At 39.6% G+C, this 17,469-nt stretch overlaps 2 protein-coding genes across 4 annotated transcripts in view; both read left to right on the forward strand.

The window, feature by feature from the left end:
* The first annotated feature begins 148 nt into the window (after window positions 1-148).
* On the forward strand, window positions 149-13,077 carry mapre2 (microtubule-associated protein, RP/EB family, member 2). Of its 2 annotated transcripts, none has more exons than XM_041055958.1 (7): window positions 149-206; window positions 8,152-8,279; window positions 8,954-9,099; window positions 9,224-9,440; window positions 9,589-9,731; window positions 11,286-11,444; window positions 11,671-13,077. In XM_041055958.1, exons 2-7 carry the CDS (start codon window positions 8,159-8,161, stop codon window positions 11,767-11,769), a joined length of 885 nt encoding a protein of 294 aa, XP_040911892.1. In that variant the 5' UTR covers window positions 149-206; window positions 8,152-8,158; the 3' UTR covers window positions 11,770-13,077. The 2 variants fall into 2 exon arrangements, with proteins under 2 accessions (XP_040911892.1, XP_040911891.1); XM_041055957.1 differs by lacking the exon at window positions 149-206 and adding an exon at window positions 5,199-5,483.
* Window positions 13,078-14,008: 931 nt separating this feature from the next.
* The window catches only part of spidr (scaffold protein involved in DNA repair), a 32,557-nt gene continuing 29,096 nt past the window's right edge, over window positions 14,009-17,469 (forward strand). For both annotated transcript variants that reach the window (XM_041055416.1, XM_041055417.1), the window contains exons 1-5: window positions 14,009-14,168; window positions 14,519-14,680; window positions 15,091-15,154; window positions 15,537-15,728; window positions 16,109-16,251. In XM_041055416.1, coding sequence (XP_040911350.1) covers window positions 14,154-14,168; window positions 14,519-14,680; window positions 15,091-15,154; window positions 15,537-15,728; window positions 16,109-16,251 — 576 coding nt within the window. In that variant the 5' untranslated portion in view covers window positions 14,009-14,153. The remainder of the gene's footprint in view (window positions 14,169-14,518; window positions 14,681-15,090; window positions 15,155-15,536; window positions 15,729-16,108; window positions 16,252-17,469) is intronic.

A 17,469-nucleotide genomic window follows, 5' to 3' on the forward strand; every position in this document is an offset into this window, starting at 1 on the left:
CGCATCGAGACGTGATTGGCCAACTTCATGACAGAATTCACCAGCAAGCCAATCGGCTTCAACGCCGATGAAGCATTGTCCAACCAGATGCCGGGTTGAGCTCGCCGTGTAGCGAGAACGGGCGTTTGAGGGTGGGGTGACTCAGCCGGAAAAGAGCTTCTGGATTTTTTTTTAACACCTTGTAACCTGCGGAGTGGAGTTCACTGGTGAGTCCTTTTTGCTTTGCTGAGGAATTTCAGTCTGTAATTGTATTTGAAACCTGCAACATGATGTGTACATGCAAACCCCGGAACGTATTGACGTGGTTGTCGCTGGCTCGTACGGTGATGATGTTACCCAGGGTCAGGGCATATGTCGGCTGTCACTGTTCTGACAAAGTGTCGGCAGGAGCAAAATTAGCCTACTGTAACTTGGCGGTTAGCTGAACAAGATGTACTTCCGTCACTGTAAGTAAATTCTGGCTTGGTAAAACACTCTTTCTTTTTTTTTGCTCGGGCATTGTTTGATGTGTAGTAGCATGCTTAAAAATCATTGTTTTCTCTTTCAACTGTCATTTCTGACACGACGCTGAGTTAGCTTCATTCACTACAGCTAGCTGCTTCGTTACGGAGTTGCTTTACAAAATCACAGAGATTAGCAAGACCGGTCCCATGTCCCCCCAAAATCAGCAACGATGATGGTTAAAGCCATTTCAGAGCAGTGGGGACAGAGTGACCACCCTGGTTTCCTTTTTTTAAAATTTTTTTGGGGGGGGGGTTTAATAACAAATGAAAACTTTTCTGTCATGTCGTATCTTAAGGGCTTAATAGATGCCACTGTAATTAACACATGACAGATCAGTGCTCCCTCCTCACTGGTCCTGGTCCTCCCTGCCCTCATTTTGCTTCGATTTGAGGCTCCCCCAAGTGTTTGTGTAAACCACTGGCTCTATAAAATAAAATATTTATATACCTTTAATAATAATGGTATATTTTAACCTGTCCACCCTGCAACTCAGGGTAACGGTGACCTCTCTGCTATTTATTGAATGCTGGAGGTCTGGATATGCTGGGTGGAGCTGCCACCCCTCACCCACCCACTCTTTTGATTATCCTGTGCAAGAGAGCCATGGGTGAGATACGAATGGAGAAAGAGCAAGCACAGCTCTGCCTTTCCTCTAATGGAATGAACTTAGCATTAACAGACTGTAAAGCATCATATACAGTATCTAGGCTATGCATTACCAGCATGTTACCTGACCCTCACAACATTGACAGCAAATAAAATTAACAGAAAAGCAAAACATAGCACATACACTAGATTTGCAGTCTTTGTAATGACTTAATTGACTGTATGCTGAGTAGTAGAGTATGCTTTGCTTTGAGGGAATTTAAAAGTGTGCTCAAAGCTATGGTGGGCATATAAAGAGGTGCAACATCAACATGAGTCGTAAACCCTATTCCACATTAAGGGTGAACGATCTCCAGAAAGCCAATTATGAGAGTAGTCACTGTCCATGTGAGGACACTTCTTCTGAGGCTGCCATAGTTACTGTCAAAAACCCATCCCTTACCATACTCAGAATCTGTCCATTGCATCAGAACACAAAACATGGCGTCCACTGAGATCGCTGGACTTCACGCATAAGTTGGCTGATGTATATATCAATTAATTTTATTGTTACCCGTGCATGTAAGCCTATTGCAATTTTTTAAAGTCAAATGTTCAGCTAAACAGTCTTGAGCAGACAGACATTAGCATTGCATTAAGAAAATAAGCCCGGTGGTCCAGCAAAAAAGTTGAACTGGACTCAACTTCTGCTGCAATGCAGTGCAACATCAGATCGCAAAATACCGTGCTCAAATAAGTGCACCTTCTTGGTAGATTTGTTTCCAGTGTTGTGAAACCCTTTCTTATAATTATACTGTAAGCCATTTTGTAGTTTTTTGATGTTTAATAAGCCTTCAGATTCTTGGATCTGTTACCTAAACTTGAATTGAATTGAGTTACATCATCTCACTGGTACTTGAAGCAACAAGCCTGTAACAACACAGCCCTTTGAATGTATATTTATTTTCTTATTTTTTAATACGCAGTGTATATGCAGTATTTTCTGTCTGAACTCCTGCTAACACACTGACAGACAGCTGCTTCGGTCATTCCTTTTCAAAATGTTGGTGAGAAGATGCTCAAAAGTTTTGTGCTTTATTTGTAACTGGAGATATGTCTTTGGTTTTTCATTTTTGGAGACAAATTCTAGCTTTTTATTAAGAACGCCACGGAGGAGAATCCCTATTCAGGTGACCGTGTGAGCAAAAATAGGCCCAGAGGGAATGTGTCCCTCTTGTTGTGGCCTGATATTTACTCACTTAATTCTTCACTGTCTGGACATTTATTTAAAACAGGCTATGCATGCCATACCTCTCTGGTGACACTTTAAGGCCCTTCAGATTGGGAAGTGGCAAACTAATTTCAGTGACAACCTGGCTCTAGTTTTTTCACTCAACCTGGCAGTGACACACTCATGTCAACAAGCACAGATTTTCCCATTTTCTTGCTGCCAGTGAAGTTTAACCATGACATACTTTCACTATTTGCTGCCTGATACATAGTGGATAGTACTTAAAGTTATGTGATTGTGACGAGACCAATATGCCGCAGTTGTCACTTTCCAGTCTGATAGGGCCTTTGGCATTACTGTAGTGGTAATGTAGTACTGCATGCTTTTGGTTCTTAGTGGTGACGTTCCTAGCATCCACAGTTTGACCATTTAATGAGATTAGTGCTTGGTTGGGCCTTGTGTTTGGCTCTGCAGGAATTTGTGTAAAGACTGAAGAGTACTTTTGACACAGTCAAGTAAGGGAGGATGCCGAATATACCCCCCACCCCCAGACTGACCGCAAGCTAGCGATGAATATTTTGCATCTTGTCCTCTGCCTTGATTTATTTCTATTATTTTCACATATTTTAAAAACACTACACAGATAAGCCTAAATGCACATTTCGGTGTAAGGGTGAATTACTGTTGCCACAGTCGAAAGGCACAGTCAGCGGTACTTACTGTACATCTTCTTTGCTCACATGTGGCTTTTACAAGCTCCAGTCTGATTGGTTAAAGTTGAATAAATGATGATGTAAATTATGGCCACCATGTCATGGTGAAACACCATTGGAATTTGGAGTATGTGTATGTGGATCTTCAAAGCCAGGCTTTACTGGATGTTGTCTATTATTTAACAGAAGCTGACTTTAGGTATATGCATAAGGAAAATCATGTTAAATAACCATAATAGGCAAAAACAGACAAAGCAAAGGTTCCACGTGTAGTACAAACTTCTATTAGAAGACAATGGAGGTTAATATTATTGGGTAAAATTAATTATACTTTGTTTTAGATTTATCTATAGATAAAGATATAGAGAGATCAGTTTGAAAATGTCTAAATACAGGCCCTGTGTAAAAGTTCATGTGTTTCAGACCAAAAAGTGACCTCACCTTTGGCCTGATGGTGGCAGTAGAGTTTTAGTTATAGTTTAACTGAGCTGCTGACCAAGAGTTGTGTTGGTCAGTATATTTGACATCCTTGAGCTCATTTTATTTTCAGAAATGGATAGATCCAAATATTATTCATCATTTTGGGAGTAAAAAAAATCATTGCTGGCACTGCAACTGGAGGTGGAAGCATACACTTGATAATTAAAAAAAAAAAAAAAAAAAAGCCTGTTAAAGGCTCCCAGAAGATGCTTCCTTTCCACTATGGTAAAGGCTTTGATCAGCTCGTAGCAGAAGAATCAAAAATAAGTTGTGTTTAACAAAACATTCTTGCTTGCTTTTATAAAACTACTTGTTGCACACATCTTCACACAAAAAACCCCCAAGAGAAATACTACTGACACTTGAAAATGTTCAAGTATCGTTCAGGCATCGCTGGCAAAAATCTGAGTTGGCCTTTGGACTGATAAATGCTACATGAATTGCTCTATTGATCTCAAAATGTATACCCACTTCTATATCTCTATCTATTACGTTTAAATAAACACTGATATAGGAATACATGCTGCTTTTAACCAAAGCAGCAATACAATGAGAAAATAAGTCATAGGCAGAATAAGAAAAAAAAGCAGGAAAAAAATCAAGGCAGTAAAATATTATAGAACAATAAATATGTTTTACTTTTGCCCTGAGGCCTTTACAAAGGCTACTACATTAGTGGTGTTTGAGGCCATATGAATGGCTGGACATACTTGCATAAAATTCCTGTATAAAACACCATAGCTGTGTTGTATTAGCTGATGTTGTAGGCCAGTGCCGTTCATAGAGCTGTAACATCAATCAGTTTTCCATCATGCCTGTTAAATACTGTCACCTGCTGCTTCACTTATAGTAGCTTCTTAACCTTGATTACTAACCATGTGCATACAAGGAAGGAGAGAGCTGGCCTTGGTTAAACATTTGGATATTAGAGGTGTAATGATACACTGTCAGTCGCATCATTTGACAAATTTTCATTTTTATTTTAATACGGTAGAAATAAGTTTCAGCTGCGAATTCAATAGTCGATTGATTGATTGATTGGTCGACTGACAAGCATTTTTTCACCATTTCTTTGACATTTCATACAGCAAATGATTAATCGAAGAAATAATCGTCAGATGATGAATATTACAGCTACATTATAGTGTGTTATACACCATTTATTAAATGTTTATATACTTCATATAAATACTAAAAACTTAAATTGAAGCGTTACTATTGATTCATGTGGTTAGTAATCAAAACAGCATCATAGTACATACCATGTGTGGTCATCATTTTCATCAGCACCACTTTTATCTCTCAGGATCTACATGCTTTTTGTTCTTTTTAGCCACATCTGCTGGATGTTGTGGTGCCAAGCAACTGTTTGATTATCCTCTAAGGATTTGAGGGTGAAACTGGGTGGGCTGCATTTTCCTTTCTTTCTTTTTTTTCCCCCTAATCAAATTCATCCTCTCCAAGTTGATTGGGTATTGTCTCTTGAGCATTTGATGAGTGGCTTCGCAAAATCACACAAAGTTGATCTGCATGTCAAAAGCGACAAGCGTCAGGCATCAGACATTGATCTGATCGGCGGTGATGCTTTTTTAGCACACAAGTGATCAATGTGATTTGGTGTACTGAAATAGCCCAGCATAAGGGAACAGGCAGCCAGACCCAGCTGTCACGTGGTGCGGGGCGCAGCGACGTCACTAGGGCAGAGATTTGTGAAGAATAAGCAGACAGAGGCAAAGAGCCCCGGAGGTGCGGCACTTTCTTAGCGTTTGCATCGTTCCTGTTGTTTTTTTTTTTTTCCCCCGGCCAGACAGAGAACAGAGTATCTGTTCAACATTTTAAGAGACCCAAATGCCCGGTCCCACCCAAGCCCTTTCCCCAAATGGAGAGAATAACAACGACATCGTCCAGGACAACGGAACCAACATCATTCCTTACAGGAAAAATACAGTGCGGGGAGAGCGCGCCTACAGGTAAATCAGTGTAATGCCGCATTTGATTACATGTAAGAAAAAGATATAGTAATAAAAATAAAGATAGACACTGCTGCAGGCCGAAATCTGCATTCTGGCCTCCTTCTCTACGTCTGTCGGTGTTGCTCTGCACCCATCCGCTAATTTTTCCCCCCCGGTGTCTCTAGTCTCCTGTCATGTTAGCTCAGAGACTATGGCGTAAATGGCTCTCAAGTTAGCGTAATGAACCCTCTTTCTGCTGGTATATAACACCCTGAAATACTGCTGGCAGCAGTACAATGCTGACAAGTGTATTGGTGCGCAGTTGCACGGGCAGATTTTGGAGGAGCGGGCTGAAAACGGTGCAGCTTGTCAAATGACAGGAGCACACAGACAGCCGCCCCTGCTGCTGCTAGAATATTCCCATCGTGACAGGACACTTCGCAGCTACCCAATACCCCTCAGTATCACTGTTAGTGTGCGTTTGGGGTGACGGTTTAATGTGTAGGACCCCTGCTTACCTACCATACAAGCCTGGTTTCGCCCCCCTCCCCTGCTTGGATCCAGGCATCAGCCCAGCCCTGGTGGCTATCCCTGCCCCGGCTAACAAAGCATGCTAGCGGCAGCACATACATCCGCTTTGTTGACATGAGAGCCTCTGGCCCAGTTTCCTTCCTTCCTTCCTTCCTTCCTTCCCAGAGAATCACTAAGATGAGGCTCTGCTCCTGCAGTGCTGCCATAGCCCAACTTTAATGATTAGGGGTTATTCTCATCCTGCGCACCCCGGTGTCTGCTAGTGGATGGTGATGACGACGATGATTTAGCATGTTTTAATACTATATTAGTCGCTACCTTAATCCAGTAAGAGGGTCTTTTAATGCAGCTGTCCGGCTGTTACCCATCAGTGAAGTAAGCTGAAGCGGTCAGGTTTGCAGTCTAAATTTTTTTTTATTTTTCTCTCTTGTAGAGGAACTAAGGAAGATTGCTCGCAGTTTTAATGTATGAGATGGATATTACTGATTGCACATTCAGCTGGCAATTTGTTAGGTTCACCCAGTTAACATCAGTGGAGTCTAATTCAGCAGTCCTTCAATACATCCTACCTTCATGAAGGTTATAATGTTCAGTTTTTCTTAAAACTGTTTCAGAGAGGTGTTGATTCAACCTTATGGCCCTTTTAGCAGATGTAGTTTATGATGGTCAGATCTAAGGATTATTTTCATAATTGATCTGCAGAAACATTTAGTCTATTTAATATATCAATTTTTGCTTCAAAAATGACAATTATCAAAATAGTTGCCAATTGATTTTCTATCAATTTACTAATCAACTATTAGATTAATCATTGTAGCTCTACATTATCCAGAGAGGTGTTTCTTAATCAACACATCTCTCAAATGGTTTCAATAAAAAAATTATAACCTTCATGAAGGCAGGATTTACTGCAAGGCTGTTGTATGAGACAGCATTACTTTTAGCCAGGTTAACAAACTGGGAACTGTGCATATTGGTCAAACAACTACTAGTTGAGCTTTAAAGGGCTGACTCCCACAAACATACCCTGTTTTGTTGTTTGTTTGTTTTTTGCCTTGCAGTTAAAAGGCAAGACACATGATGCAAACTGCATACAAATTGTTGTTTGTATACATGGTCGGTTAAGTTGTAAAAATTTGTTTAAAATATGCTTGGGAGGCCAAGGGCTAGCTGCTCAGGTGTATCTACAGTGTGTGAAACACTGGGAATAATGCATCTTCTAATGTTTCTGTTACTCAGAGGTAATAATTGAAAATGTAAGCATTGTTTCAGTATTTTGTTGCCGGTCTATTTAAGTTAGTTAGTAGTTTAAGGATCAAAGTTCCTGTTCCCTGATATGTTTTCTGGCTCATTGAATGCTTTCAGTATATAGACCTTAATATCTCCAGTGCAAGTGGAGCAGGTGCTCTGGGACCCCAGAAGCCACAGTTTTGCAAGCTGATAAACTTGCACCATTCTTATCAGATTTTGCAGAAGCTTTCATTTACCATGCAGGTAAACTCAAATTAAAGGATACCTGGCACAAATACTAAGAGGACCTAAAGGGCTTGCTACAGCCCAGATATTAATCTAGCAAAGATTTACTATCATCATGAATCTTAAGGTTAGACGTTTATACTGGTTGGTTATGTATTGTATACTGAGATCATTTTGGCCGCTATAACATTTTCACATCGGCACATGCCTTATTCAGTCTACAGGTACAACTCATAGTTTTAAAATATATGTTATTGGAACCTTGACTGTGTAATTGTTTGCCTAATGATGTATGGCAGAATGTGCACTTTGCTCAGTGGGCACACTTGGAGAGGATTGGACACATTCACAGTATTCTTACTACCCTGGGCTTTTTCGTGGGTCAGTCTGGCCATGTGGATAAATGCTAAAGATCATATCGTGGTGCAGTCGTGCAGTGTGGCTGCCAAGAGAAAACTGAGCACTTTATTTACTGAATGTGATGTGACCTGAATTGTAAGTTGTTTTGAATAAGAAAATCTTTACAGCCAGTCAGTGCAAAGTACTTACAGTTGCTGGATTTGCCTAGCCTAACTGTTGCAATCAATCCTTTGTGTGGACATAGTATGTTTTTAGTTTGTCAGTTCCTACATGTTATTGCATTGCCTTTTTTCTGAGTGTTCTTGTTTTTCTGTTGCAGTTGGGGGATGGCGGTCAACGTATATTCTACCTCAATAACCCAGGAGACTATGAGCAGGCATGACATTACTGCCTGGGTTAACGATATTCTCTGCCTAAACTATACGAAAGTGGAGCAGCTCTCCTCAGGTGAGAACACAGTGAAAACCTTCTCTCCCGTCATCTTATCCTCTTCGCTGTCCTTGCATTGCATGTTTTCAAAGAGGCTGTATGAGATGGGAAACATGGTTTAGAGATTACATCTCCTGGGTTCAAATAATTTTCTGTGTAAGCTGGCAGTTAAAGCAACTTGTGGAAACATGCTCACCTCTCCCTGGCAGAGAGTTGTCTATAAATAAACTTGTAGCCTGCCGTGTTCTCCCGCTGTGACCAAGTAATCCAATTTCAATCACTCTCTGCCTACACACACAGAGATTTACACACTCACACTGGTTTAGGTGTAGGCTCCTTTTTAGTGTAGATCACTTTTTCTGTGCTCTAGTTGAATTTGTCTGAGCTGTATCTCATAGCTTCAAGTTATCCACCACCAGGCTGAGCTGGTGCCCTGCTTTTTTTTTCTTTTTTCAAATGGATATGATAAGTTATTATAAGATATTATTAAGTTTAAATAGGCTTCAGTTAATACTTGCCTTGCTACCAAGAACAGGAATTTAATAGTTTTCTTTTTAAGGAAACAAGGTCAATGATCTGGACACAGAAAAGGTTTCTAGGCTCTTGTTGTTCCAAGACAGGCAGACTTGATAATTCCTTGCGTATAGCTGGAGTCACTTATACACTCAACCAATATTTTATTACATCTTTAGGAGCTGCCTATTGCCAGTTCATGGATCTGCTCTTCCCTGGCTGCATCAGTCTTAAGAAGGTCAAGTTTCAAGCTAAATTGGAGCACGAGTACATTCACAATTTCAAACTGTTGCAGGCATCCTTCAAAAGGATGAATGTGGACAAGGTGGGTTTCGTATACCTTACTTCAATCTCATTCCGGTTATCTACAGTATTATTTTTACAACTTACTGTTCCACACAGTATGTGGTAGAATTTATATGACCCTCTTTTCCTTCTCCTTGAATCAGATTATTCCTGTGGAGAAACTGGTCAAAGGCAGATTTCAGGACAATCTTGATTTCATCCAGTGGTTTAAGAAGTTCTTTGATGCCAATTACGACGGGAAAGAGTACGACCCGGTTGCAGCCAGACAGGGTCAGGATGCCATTCCCCCACCTGACCCTGGTGAGCAGATCTTCAACCTGCCAAAGAAGTCCCACCACGCAGCCAGCTCCCCTACTGCAGGTAAGCTTCAGGTGCAAATGGTTCGTGTTGACCTTGTTGATTTTTATTTGCAAACGTTTCTTTTGCTGCAGTTGAATGTATGTGCTTTTATATGTTCTGAAACAACACTCATCCACCCCTGAGTAATAACATTTTTATTTTCTTGTAGGAGCATCAAGGTCAAGCTCTACAACCCCCAAGTCGTCAACACCGACTTCCCGACCCTCATCAGCCAAAAAGATCCCTGCCGCACCAACTCCCGCCAAAGGAGAGAAAGAACTGGAAGCACAAGTCACACATCTTACCGAGCAGGTGTGTTTATGGATTCTGAGAGTTCAGAAAGGACGAGATCTAATTTTATTATCTTTGTGAACCCAACAGCCAAAGTCTTTTCTCCACATCATTCACATGCCTCCCTCCAGCACTGTCTGTGGTCATGATTGAGCCGCAATGATGGCCTTTGTGAGTAGTGATTAGAGGGGTGGTGTGCTTTCATAGAAGAGACTGGAGGGTTGTGTTTCCACTCCCTGTTTTTGAAATAAGTACACAAACCAGGAACTTCATCAACCTGTAAATACAAAGAAAAGCTTTCTGTTGCTTAGTTATTATCCTATACCAAATCTTTCCAGTCTGCCCTTTCACTATTATGACTAGCTTCTTGCCCCAGGTATAATAGATACAGTCAGGGTATAAAGTAATTTAAGACTTGGTTTGCTATTGGATGAATGATATGTTATCTGACCTTGATCTAAATGAATATATATCTGTGTTAAAAGCTATGTTAGGAATGCAGATTTTCCATACTACTTGCATCTTGCATCCACAGGTGATCAGCAACACAGCTGGTGCAGCAGCAAGTCACAACTATGAACTAATTGTTTAACTGTTTGGTGTTTTCTCTGGCTGTTGTTTGTCTTGTGAAAATTAAATGGTGGAAGAAATTGAAAGTAAACATATTGTATACTTGTCAAAAAGCATTTGACAGGTAAAGCTTTTATGCTAAGTTGAGTGAGGACCTCAATCCAGATTCATGAGTAACATTTGATACTAACTCATGGCTCCGTTGTGAACTGTAAGAGCTTGACTGGTTTTGCAAAGAATTATGGTGGAAAAGGAAAGATGTGGAATCATTGTAGAATGCTGTTAGAGAACTAGGTACATATATAAGATACAGTTGGTGTCAAATGTATTTCTTTTTTTATTGAGAATCAGCACAGATACACAAACATTAGCAAAATGGTTTAAAAAATCCAAGAACAAGAATTCTTTTATAGGAACTGTACTGTATGTTAAAAATGTAGAGTTCCACGTACACAGTCCAGTAAAAAAGAGGCAGTGTGTATCTCGTGTACACACTCCCTTTTGAGATCCAACATGTTTCTGCTACCAAAGCCAAGGACAAAATTAAGATGAAAGTGAGCCAAAGCTTAGCTTACTTATGTCATGTAACTAGTAGCCAGCAAAAAACCCAAAGTATTTAATATATAATGATAGGAAGAGAAGTCCCAACTTTTGTGAAGCTTTTTTACTTGACTTATTAGAAAACCGATCAATTAATTATCTAAACAGTGATTAAAAACAATAATGATTGTGTTGCAGTCCATTGAATAATCAATTGAGAAACGTATGGTTTCAGCACTACTCTAGGTACATATGATTTGTGCACTTTAGACAACTTGTTTCAGTTACACAAGGTTTAAGTTGTATTTTTGCTGCTCATTTATCTCTGAGTCTTTCAACATGCAGCAGTTTGTTAGAATGAACCACAGCCACAGTCTGTTAAAATCAAAGAGAGCTTCCTACCAAAGTCCACGTAGTATTGTGTGTTTTGATACTGAAGCTTATGAATCTTATGAATTTTTGCAGGTGAACACATTAAAGTTGGCACTGGAAGGGGTGGAGAAGGAGAGGGACTACTACTTCAGCAAGCTGCGAGAGGTGGAGCTGCTGTGCCAGGAACAGGGTGAAGAAAATGCCCCGTTTGTCGATCGGCTAATGGAGGTCCTTTACGCCTCAGATGAGCAGGTCAGTGTGTGACCCTGGATTTGTCTGAGCAGGACCCAGCTAGGGGCTGTTTTTTTTTTCCTGACTTAGATAAGTTTTTGCAGCAGTAAATGTGTGAGCAACATTTTTCTTGGTGGTAAAGTCATGTGGAAGTTATTGTGTGGTTAAAGAGATAAGAACACCTTCTTTGTGTGTCATCACATGTGTTTGCCTCAAACTATACTGAGAGTCTGTGTCGCTTTTTTAGGAAAGAGGGGAGCTGGCTGAGGGTGACGGACAGGAAGTGGACCAGCAAGCCCACGAGGAGGCACCAGATGATCAGCAGGAGGAACAGGATGAATACTGACTGCCATCATCCCTCACTGCAGTTACACCCCTCTTTTTAATATGTGAGAACTGTTAAAGGATTTTTAATTTTTCCTCATGGTTTTTTTTTTTTTGTTTTCTCCAAGACTGAGCACATGAAGCAACCTCCTTAATAGAAGCACCATCACAGTTTTTATTTTTTTGTATCCCTCTGCTCACTGTTCGATGTTTTTCGTGACTTTTGGTGAACTGCCGTGGCAGGTTTGTGGTGACGACCTCCACCAGCAGACAAGCTCAGACCATCACAGAAGTTTCCCAGGGACTGTGTGGGTGGAAAAGTCAATTCAAATCACTACAGTAGATGTGATAAAATGCTGAAGTTTAGACAGGTACCTGTTACCTGTCAGTGCAAGTGTTAACTTCCCGGCTTCTCTCCTTTTCATTTTATTTTATTTTGCATATCAATAATATTAATCACAAGAATGCAATAAGAAAAGCCCTGAAAGGGCTCGTAGTAGCTCTTATTTAACCTCCTTCCATATGTTGCACTGACATTTGACTCTGTTTTGGACAATCTGTCCATAGACCCTCACCATATTTATTATTGTAAAGCCTTAGGATTAGTGCGAGATTCTGAATTGCATCCTCATGAAGGAGGACAATACAGTTGACGAATTGTGAATAAAGTGTAGTATAATGCCAACTTATGACTGTTTGACAGCTGTCCTCACAAATTACAAGATTTCAGATAATTGGTGTGCTCCACAGTGTGTTATTCACACCATACAAGGTGGTTTTGATATTAGAATTTACTTGGTATGCCATAAACATAGGGAAGAAAAAAACATTTTGTGGACTAGTCTTACTATAATGCAGCATTTTAAGTTTTAAACCTCAGCTGGAACTTGTGGTCTGCTCAGATTTCAGCTGTTTTTTGTTTTTTTTAAACCACAGGTCTTAGGGAGATGAGTCGGTTCACTGAGTAAATTGCCATGCTATATTCCAGTAAGTACATTGTATACCCTTTCTTAATATTGCATTTACTAATATTGAACTGGGCAGTGCACCATAATGCTTTAGTCATATATTATTGTGTAAATGAAAAGGAATGTAAACTTGTACTGTCAATAATTAATGAATGGTAAATGTTTTTTTTTCATGTCCCACTCATTATGCATTCCCCAAAAACGTGTTGCATGTTTGCATTTTATTTGTGAATAACTTGACCTGCTTTTTACATATTTAATAAAAAACAAGTATGTTAAGTGAGCTTTTGTATGTTTAACCTGCTATTTGAAAGATGTTGAGATTCGGATGGATTTGCTGTAATAAAATTATGTTTGGAGTCCATGGGAGTGTTGTGATGTCACTCCAGAATGAGTCAGGTTTATAAGAACAGAAATACTTTTACTATCAATAATTTATGTTTGAAACTAGAGGGCAGAGGCTGTTCTTATGATGACACAGCCTAGAATTTCAGTAAACTGAAGTATTGGGTTTCTCCAAGTATTTCACGAGGTGATTATTTAAAAAAACGTTTACAAATGTCCATACAAGCAGCATTTTAATGTAACTGGTGAAGGTAATTTTTACTATTTTAAATACAGCGTGTACAATATTTTATAATTTGATCTTATGTTTTACATGTAAACATTTTAATCAAAAAAGTCAGATAAATGTGGTGTAGAAAGTAGAATATTTACATCTAAATTGCAGCAGTGCAAAGTAACTAAGTACATTTACTTGAGTACTGAATTTCCGTGTAATCAAAGGTACTTATTTTCCATTTTATGTTTTATACCTATACTCCACTACATTTCAAAAGGGGAATATTGTACTCTTCAGTTCACTATATTTATGTATTACTTTTTAGATTTTGATTATACATACAAAATGTGACTAAAAGGTGATTTAGAATATTTGTTGTAGTGCAGCATACTCAAGATTATTTGAAATATTTAGAATTAGCTCCACTTTGGGTATCTTACTTATGTTAATACATCAGTGGCAATGATTCTCTACCTTGCAAGACTTTTACTTTTAACAAACTTTTTCCCTGCAGAAATATAGTGAAGTAGATGTATAAATAGGCGGAAAACTGACAAAGTCAATTAAATTAGACAGTAAGTACCTCAAAACTGCACTTCGGCGCAGTGCTTTATTAAATGTGTGCAGGTACTTTTAATCAGTGGAGCCTGGACAATGTTTTGAAAAGGAAGCCTACACAGACAAGCCGCCCGCCTCTGGTGCACGCTGTTGAATAATCAAACGCACCCCGCTTCAGATTGTGCAACCGCTACAAGTTTGTTCTTCATGTTAGTGAGTTTGCAAACCTCCACTTCACAACGGTGGCTTATTGAAATGGATGTCACTATGTAACCTGTGAACAACAGCGGTGCTCCAAACTTGCGTTATTTTGTCGCAATGTCTTCCAGAAAGGTAAGTTACCTGCTTGCTAGCGAGCTAGCGTCGGCTAACTTGCTAGCCAGTTCACGCTAGCCCCACTAGCTGGTTAGCTTTAGCAACACGTTATCCTGCCCGCCCACAGCCGAATGGAGTTTCTCTGTCAGTTGTGTATTACTAAATTTAGATTTTAATTATAAACAGCACGACACAGATATTCAACACTGTTTGCAATTCACTTGTCACAGCGAATCCCGGTAAAACTACCATCATGCATCAGCACCGGCGCTAACTTAGTAGGAGCTATCAAACAAGTGGTTTCATTTAATGGAGATAAACGTTTCTAATCTGGTTCCTTATCACCTTTTTGCCAATTTCTTTTGCAGCGCAAAAGGTACTCTAAGGATATTCAGTGTGTTTTCTTTCCGGATGATGTTGAACATGGTGTCCAGAAAGCGAGGAAAGAGCCATCAACTCTTTCATCCGTGTCCTCAGCGAAGAGTTGGGAAAAGTGTGGAGATAGCTTTTTGGACACTCCGGTGATAAAGGTGGGTAAAGTTTAGCGCATTCAGGATATCTGCAGGTCTTAAAGAGTCTTGTAAAATAGTAAAGAGCTCAAGATCCTCAAGATAAGGAATTTGAAGTTGAAAGTCTTGAATTTTATTTGATCCGAATATGTTTCTTGCTTGTTGTAGACAGAGACATTAACATAACTTTTGTCTGTAGGAGGTCTTTCTACTGTTGTTGATTATGAAGCAATGGACCTCTGGGCATAGATTAGTAAAAAAAAAAAAAAAAAACCATGCAGTATGTATGCCAATTGTCTTAAAAAGTCTTAAATTTTAATTTGTTGTTCACTGCAGAGACCACCTGTGCTATGACATTATGAATTGAAACATTATCCCCCTATGGCTCTAACACTGTTGATGGTGTTGATAAATGTTTGTTTTTGTTGCAGAACCTCAAGTCATCAGGAAGAAAACTGTCTGCGATAAGAAAGTTGGCACAGACCCCTGTTTTAGGTAATTTGTTGTTCAGACTAATAATTTTGTTATTGCCCAGCCCTAAAAACAGTCATGGTTAGGGCTGGGCAATATAGTGGTATATGATAGTCTATCAATTGTCTAGTCAATGTATTGTGTCCTATTGTGGGCTTTCTCAGTATTATGGTGCATTACAAAAGAACTACAATTACTATAGTATCCACACCCTTCATAAATGGAAGTGGAAACTACCAAGTAGAGCAGAAGCACAAATGGGAGCTCTTAAATGCCTGAGATAGTAACAGTGCCCGTGCATATGTTTTCCTACAGGTCTAGACATTAGCCTCTCAGCCTCTTAGTTTCTGATTGTTTAGCATTACCTGACTGTGATATTATCCCTTTGTGCATTTGCTCAGTGCAGCTGACTGTAACGAGGACCCTGTGGATATTGCTTGGAGCTCCAGTGACAGTGAACAATCTGATGATGAGACCAAGGAGCAGCATCTCTCCAGAGGTGTTGCACTGCAGCAGCAACGTCCTCATAGACCAGGGAGACTCACGGCTACAATTAAGTCTTACACCAGAGAACTGCGCATGCTCGGTACTGATAAAGGTAATTAAAGTCAGTCACAAGCTTTAGAGGTACTTGTAGTTGGGCTGAACCAAGCCAGCTGTTTCCCCCTGTTTCTGGTATTTGTGCTGCTCTATGCTAACTGACCCCTGTAGCATACGTACAATACAGACATGACTGTGATATAAATCTTCTCATCTAACTCTCTGCAGGAAAGCAGATAAGTGGATAGTGTGAACCATTTGTTTAGCTCAAGGTCCACCACCTTTTTGAGAGTTTTCTTTGTTGTTATGCAGTTGATTCAGTTTCGATAAAGATGGTGAGAGTTTACAGCTCCAGAAAAATCTAGTAAGTGGACTTTGAGTTAAGATTATATTGTCAAATGTGTATCCATAGTTCTTTTCTTTTCTTCCACTCTTCAGATGATCCTCTTGTTATAGACACAGACAGTGATCTGGATGAATCTGAGGAGGATGTTGAAAAGGACAGTGGGCAACAAATCTCTGACTGTGAGTCAGAGTCCTTCCATGAAAAGCCGAAAGACTCGCTGCTTAAACCCACAAATGTGAGTGAACTACGCTTATTCTGATAGAAGATCAAAATTATGATACACCTGATGCGCAGTAGTATGTGGGTAACATGATGCGGCCATTTTCTCAATGGTGTTATGTGCATTAAAGGACACTAGGTGGGGCTATACACCTTCTTAAACTCAATCCAGCTAATTTAGACTATAATGTTTCACATTAAAAGTGTGCATTTAACTTTGGAGTATACATGAGTCCTAGAGTCCAGTGGGACACCAACTTGATGAGCTGATGATTTTCAATTTTAGTTTGCACTGCATTAAAGACTACATTTCATGCTTTTTCAGTGTATTGTAAAACAATATTTCTGGTATTGTTTTATTTTAGGTTTTCATATCAGTGTTCCTTTAGTTATTTTTATTTTAAGTTGTTTTTATTGTGTGCTTAACCATTTCTCCACCAGATGGAGCATTTCAGCCATGTTTAAATGTCCTTAAAGGGCCTGACAGACTCAAACCAGCAGCTGCACTGGGCTCTTTCTAGATTCAGGTTCCAAACTGTCAAAGTTCACAAGCTGAGGTGGCAATAAAACACAGAGTGACTGTGGAGCTGCCACTTATTCACTTATCCAAAGCTGATATTAAGACAGTGGCTGGTGTATTCATGACAATAAAAATGTTTCCTGTTTTAAGGAAGACAGTAGTTTCTTTTGATACTCTGCAATTCAGGTGTGTAAAATATTTTTCAGTTTAGGGGAGTCAAATAAGTTCTCTGTTAATGACTGTTAAGATATTTTTCAAGAAAAGATGCCACACATCTGATGATTCCAGCCTCTCAGAAGTGGGGACTTGTTGTTTCCTTTTTGGTCTTACATTACAGTAATTGAATATTTTTGGAGTTTGTAAGGTTTCTAAGACAAGACCAGTCATTCAATGATGTCACCTCGGGCTCTAGGGAAATGTGAAGGCCATTTCTTGCTGTTTCCTTAGACCAAACTGTTGCTGGAAAAAATAATTAAGAAAATAACTGCTAAAACACCATGTAATATAATGCATACACTGCTTACACACTGAGCACAGCTCACCTGCTGTTTCAGTAATAATGGTGTTATCTTTGGAGTCAATCTTTTGTGGGCTCTTCTGTACACTCTGGAGACTTAGAGTGACTGTTCTTCTCAGAAGTCATTCAGAAGCAGTGTTTGTTAAAGGCAGGGCTCGCATGGAGAGAATGTACAAGGAGTGGTGAAGGTGTTCTGC

Source organism: Toxotes jaculatrix, chromosome 14, assembly GCF_017976425.1.
Source record: "Toxotes jaculatrix isolate fToxJac2 chromosome 14, fToxJac2.pri, whole genome shotgun sequence".
NCBI lineage: Eukaryota > Metazoa > Chordata > Actinopteri > Toxotidae > Toxotes > Toxotes jaculatrix.

Coding starts and splice junctions, on each gene's coding strand:
- mapre2 (XM_041055957.1), top strand. CDS start 5,362: ATGCCCGGTCCCACCCAAGCCCTTTCCCCAAATGGAGAGAATAACAAC. Junction 9,732..11,285: donor TCACACATCTTACCGAGCAG/GTGTGTTTATGG, acceptor GAATTTTTGCAG/GTGAACACATTAAAGTTGGC. Junction 11,445..11,670: donor TTTACGCCTCAGATGAGCAG/GTCAGTGTGTGA, acceptor TCGCTTTTTTAG/GAAAGAGGGGAGCTGGCTGA.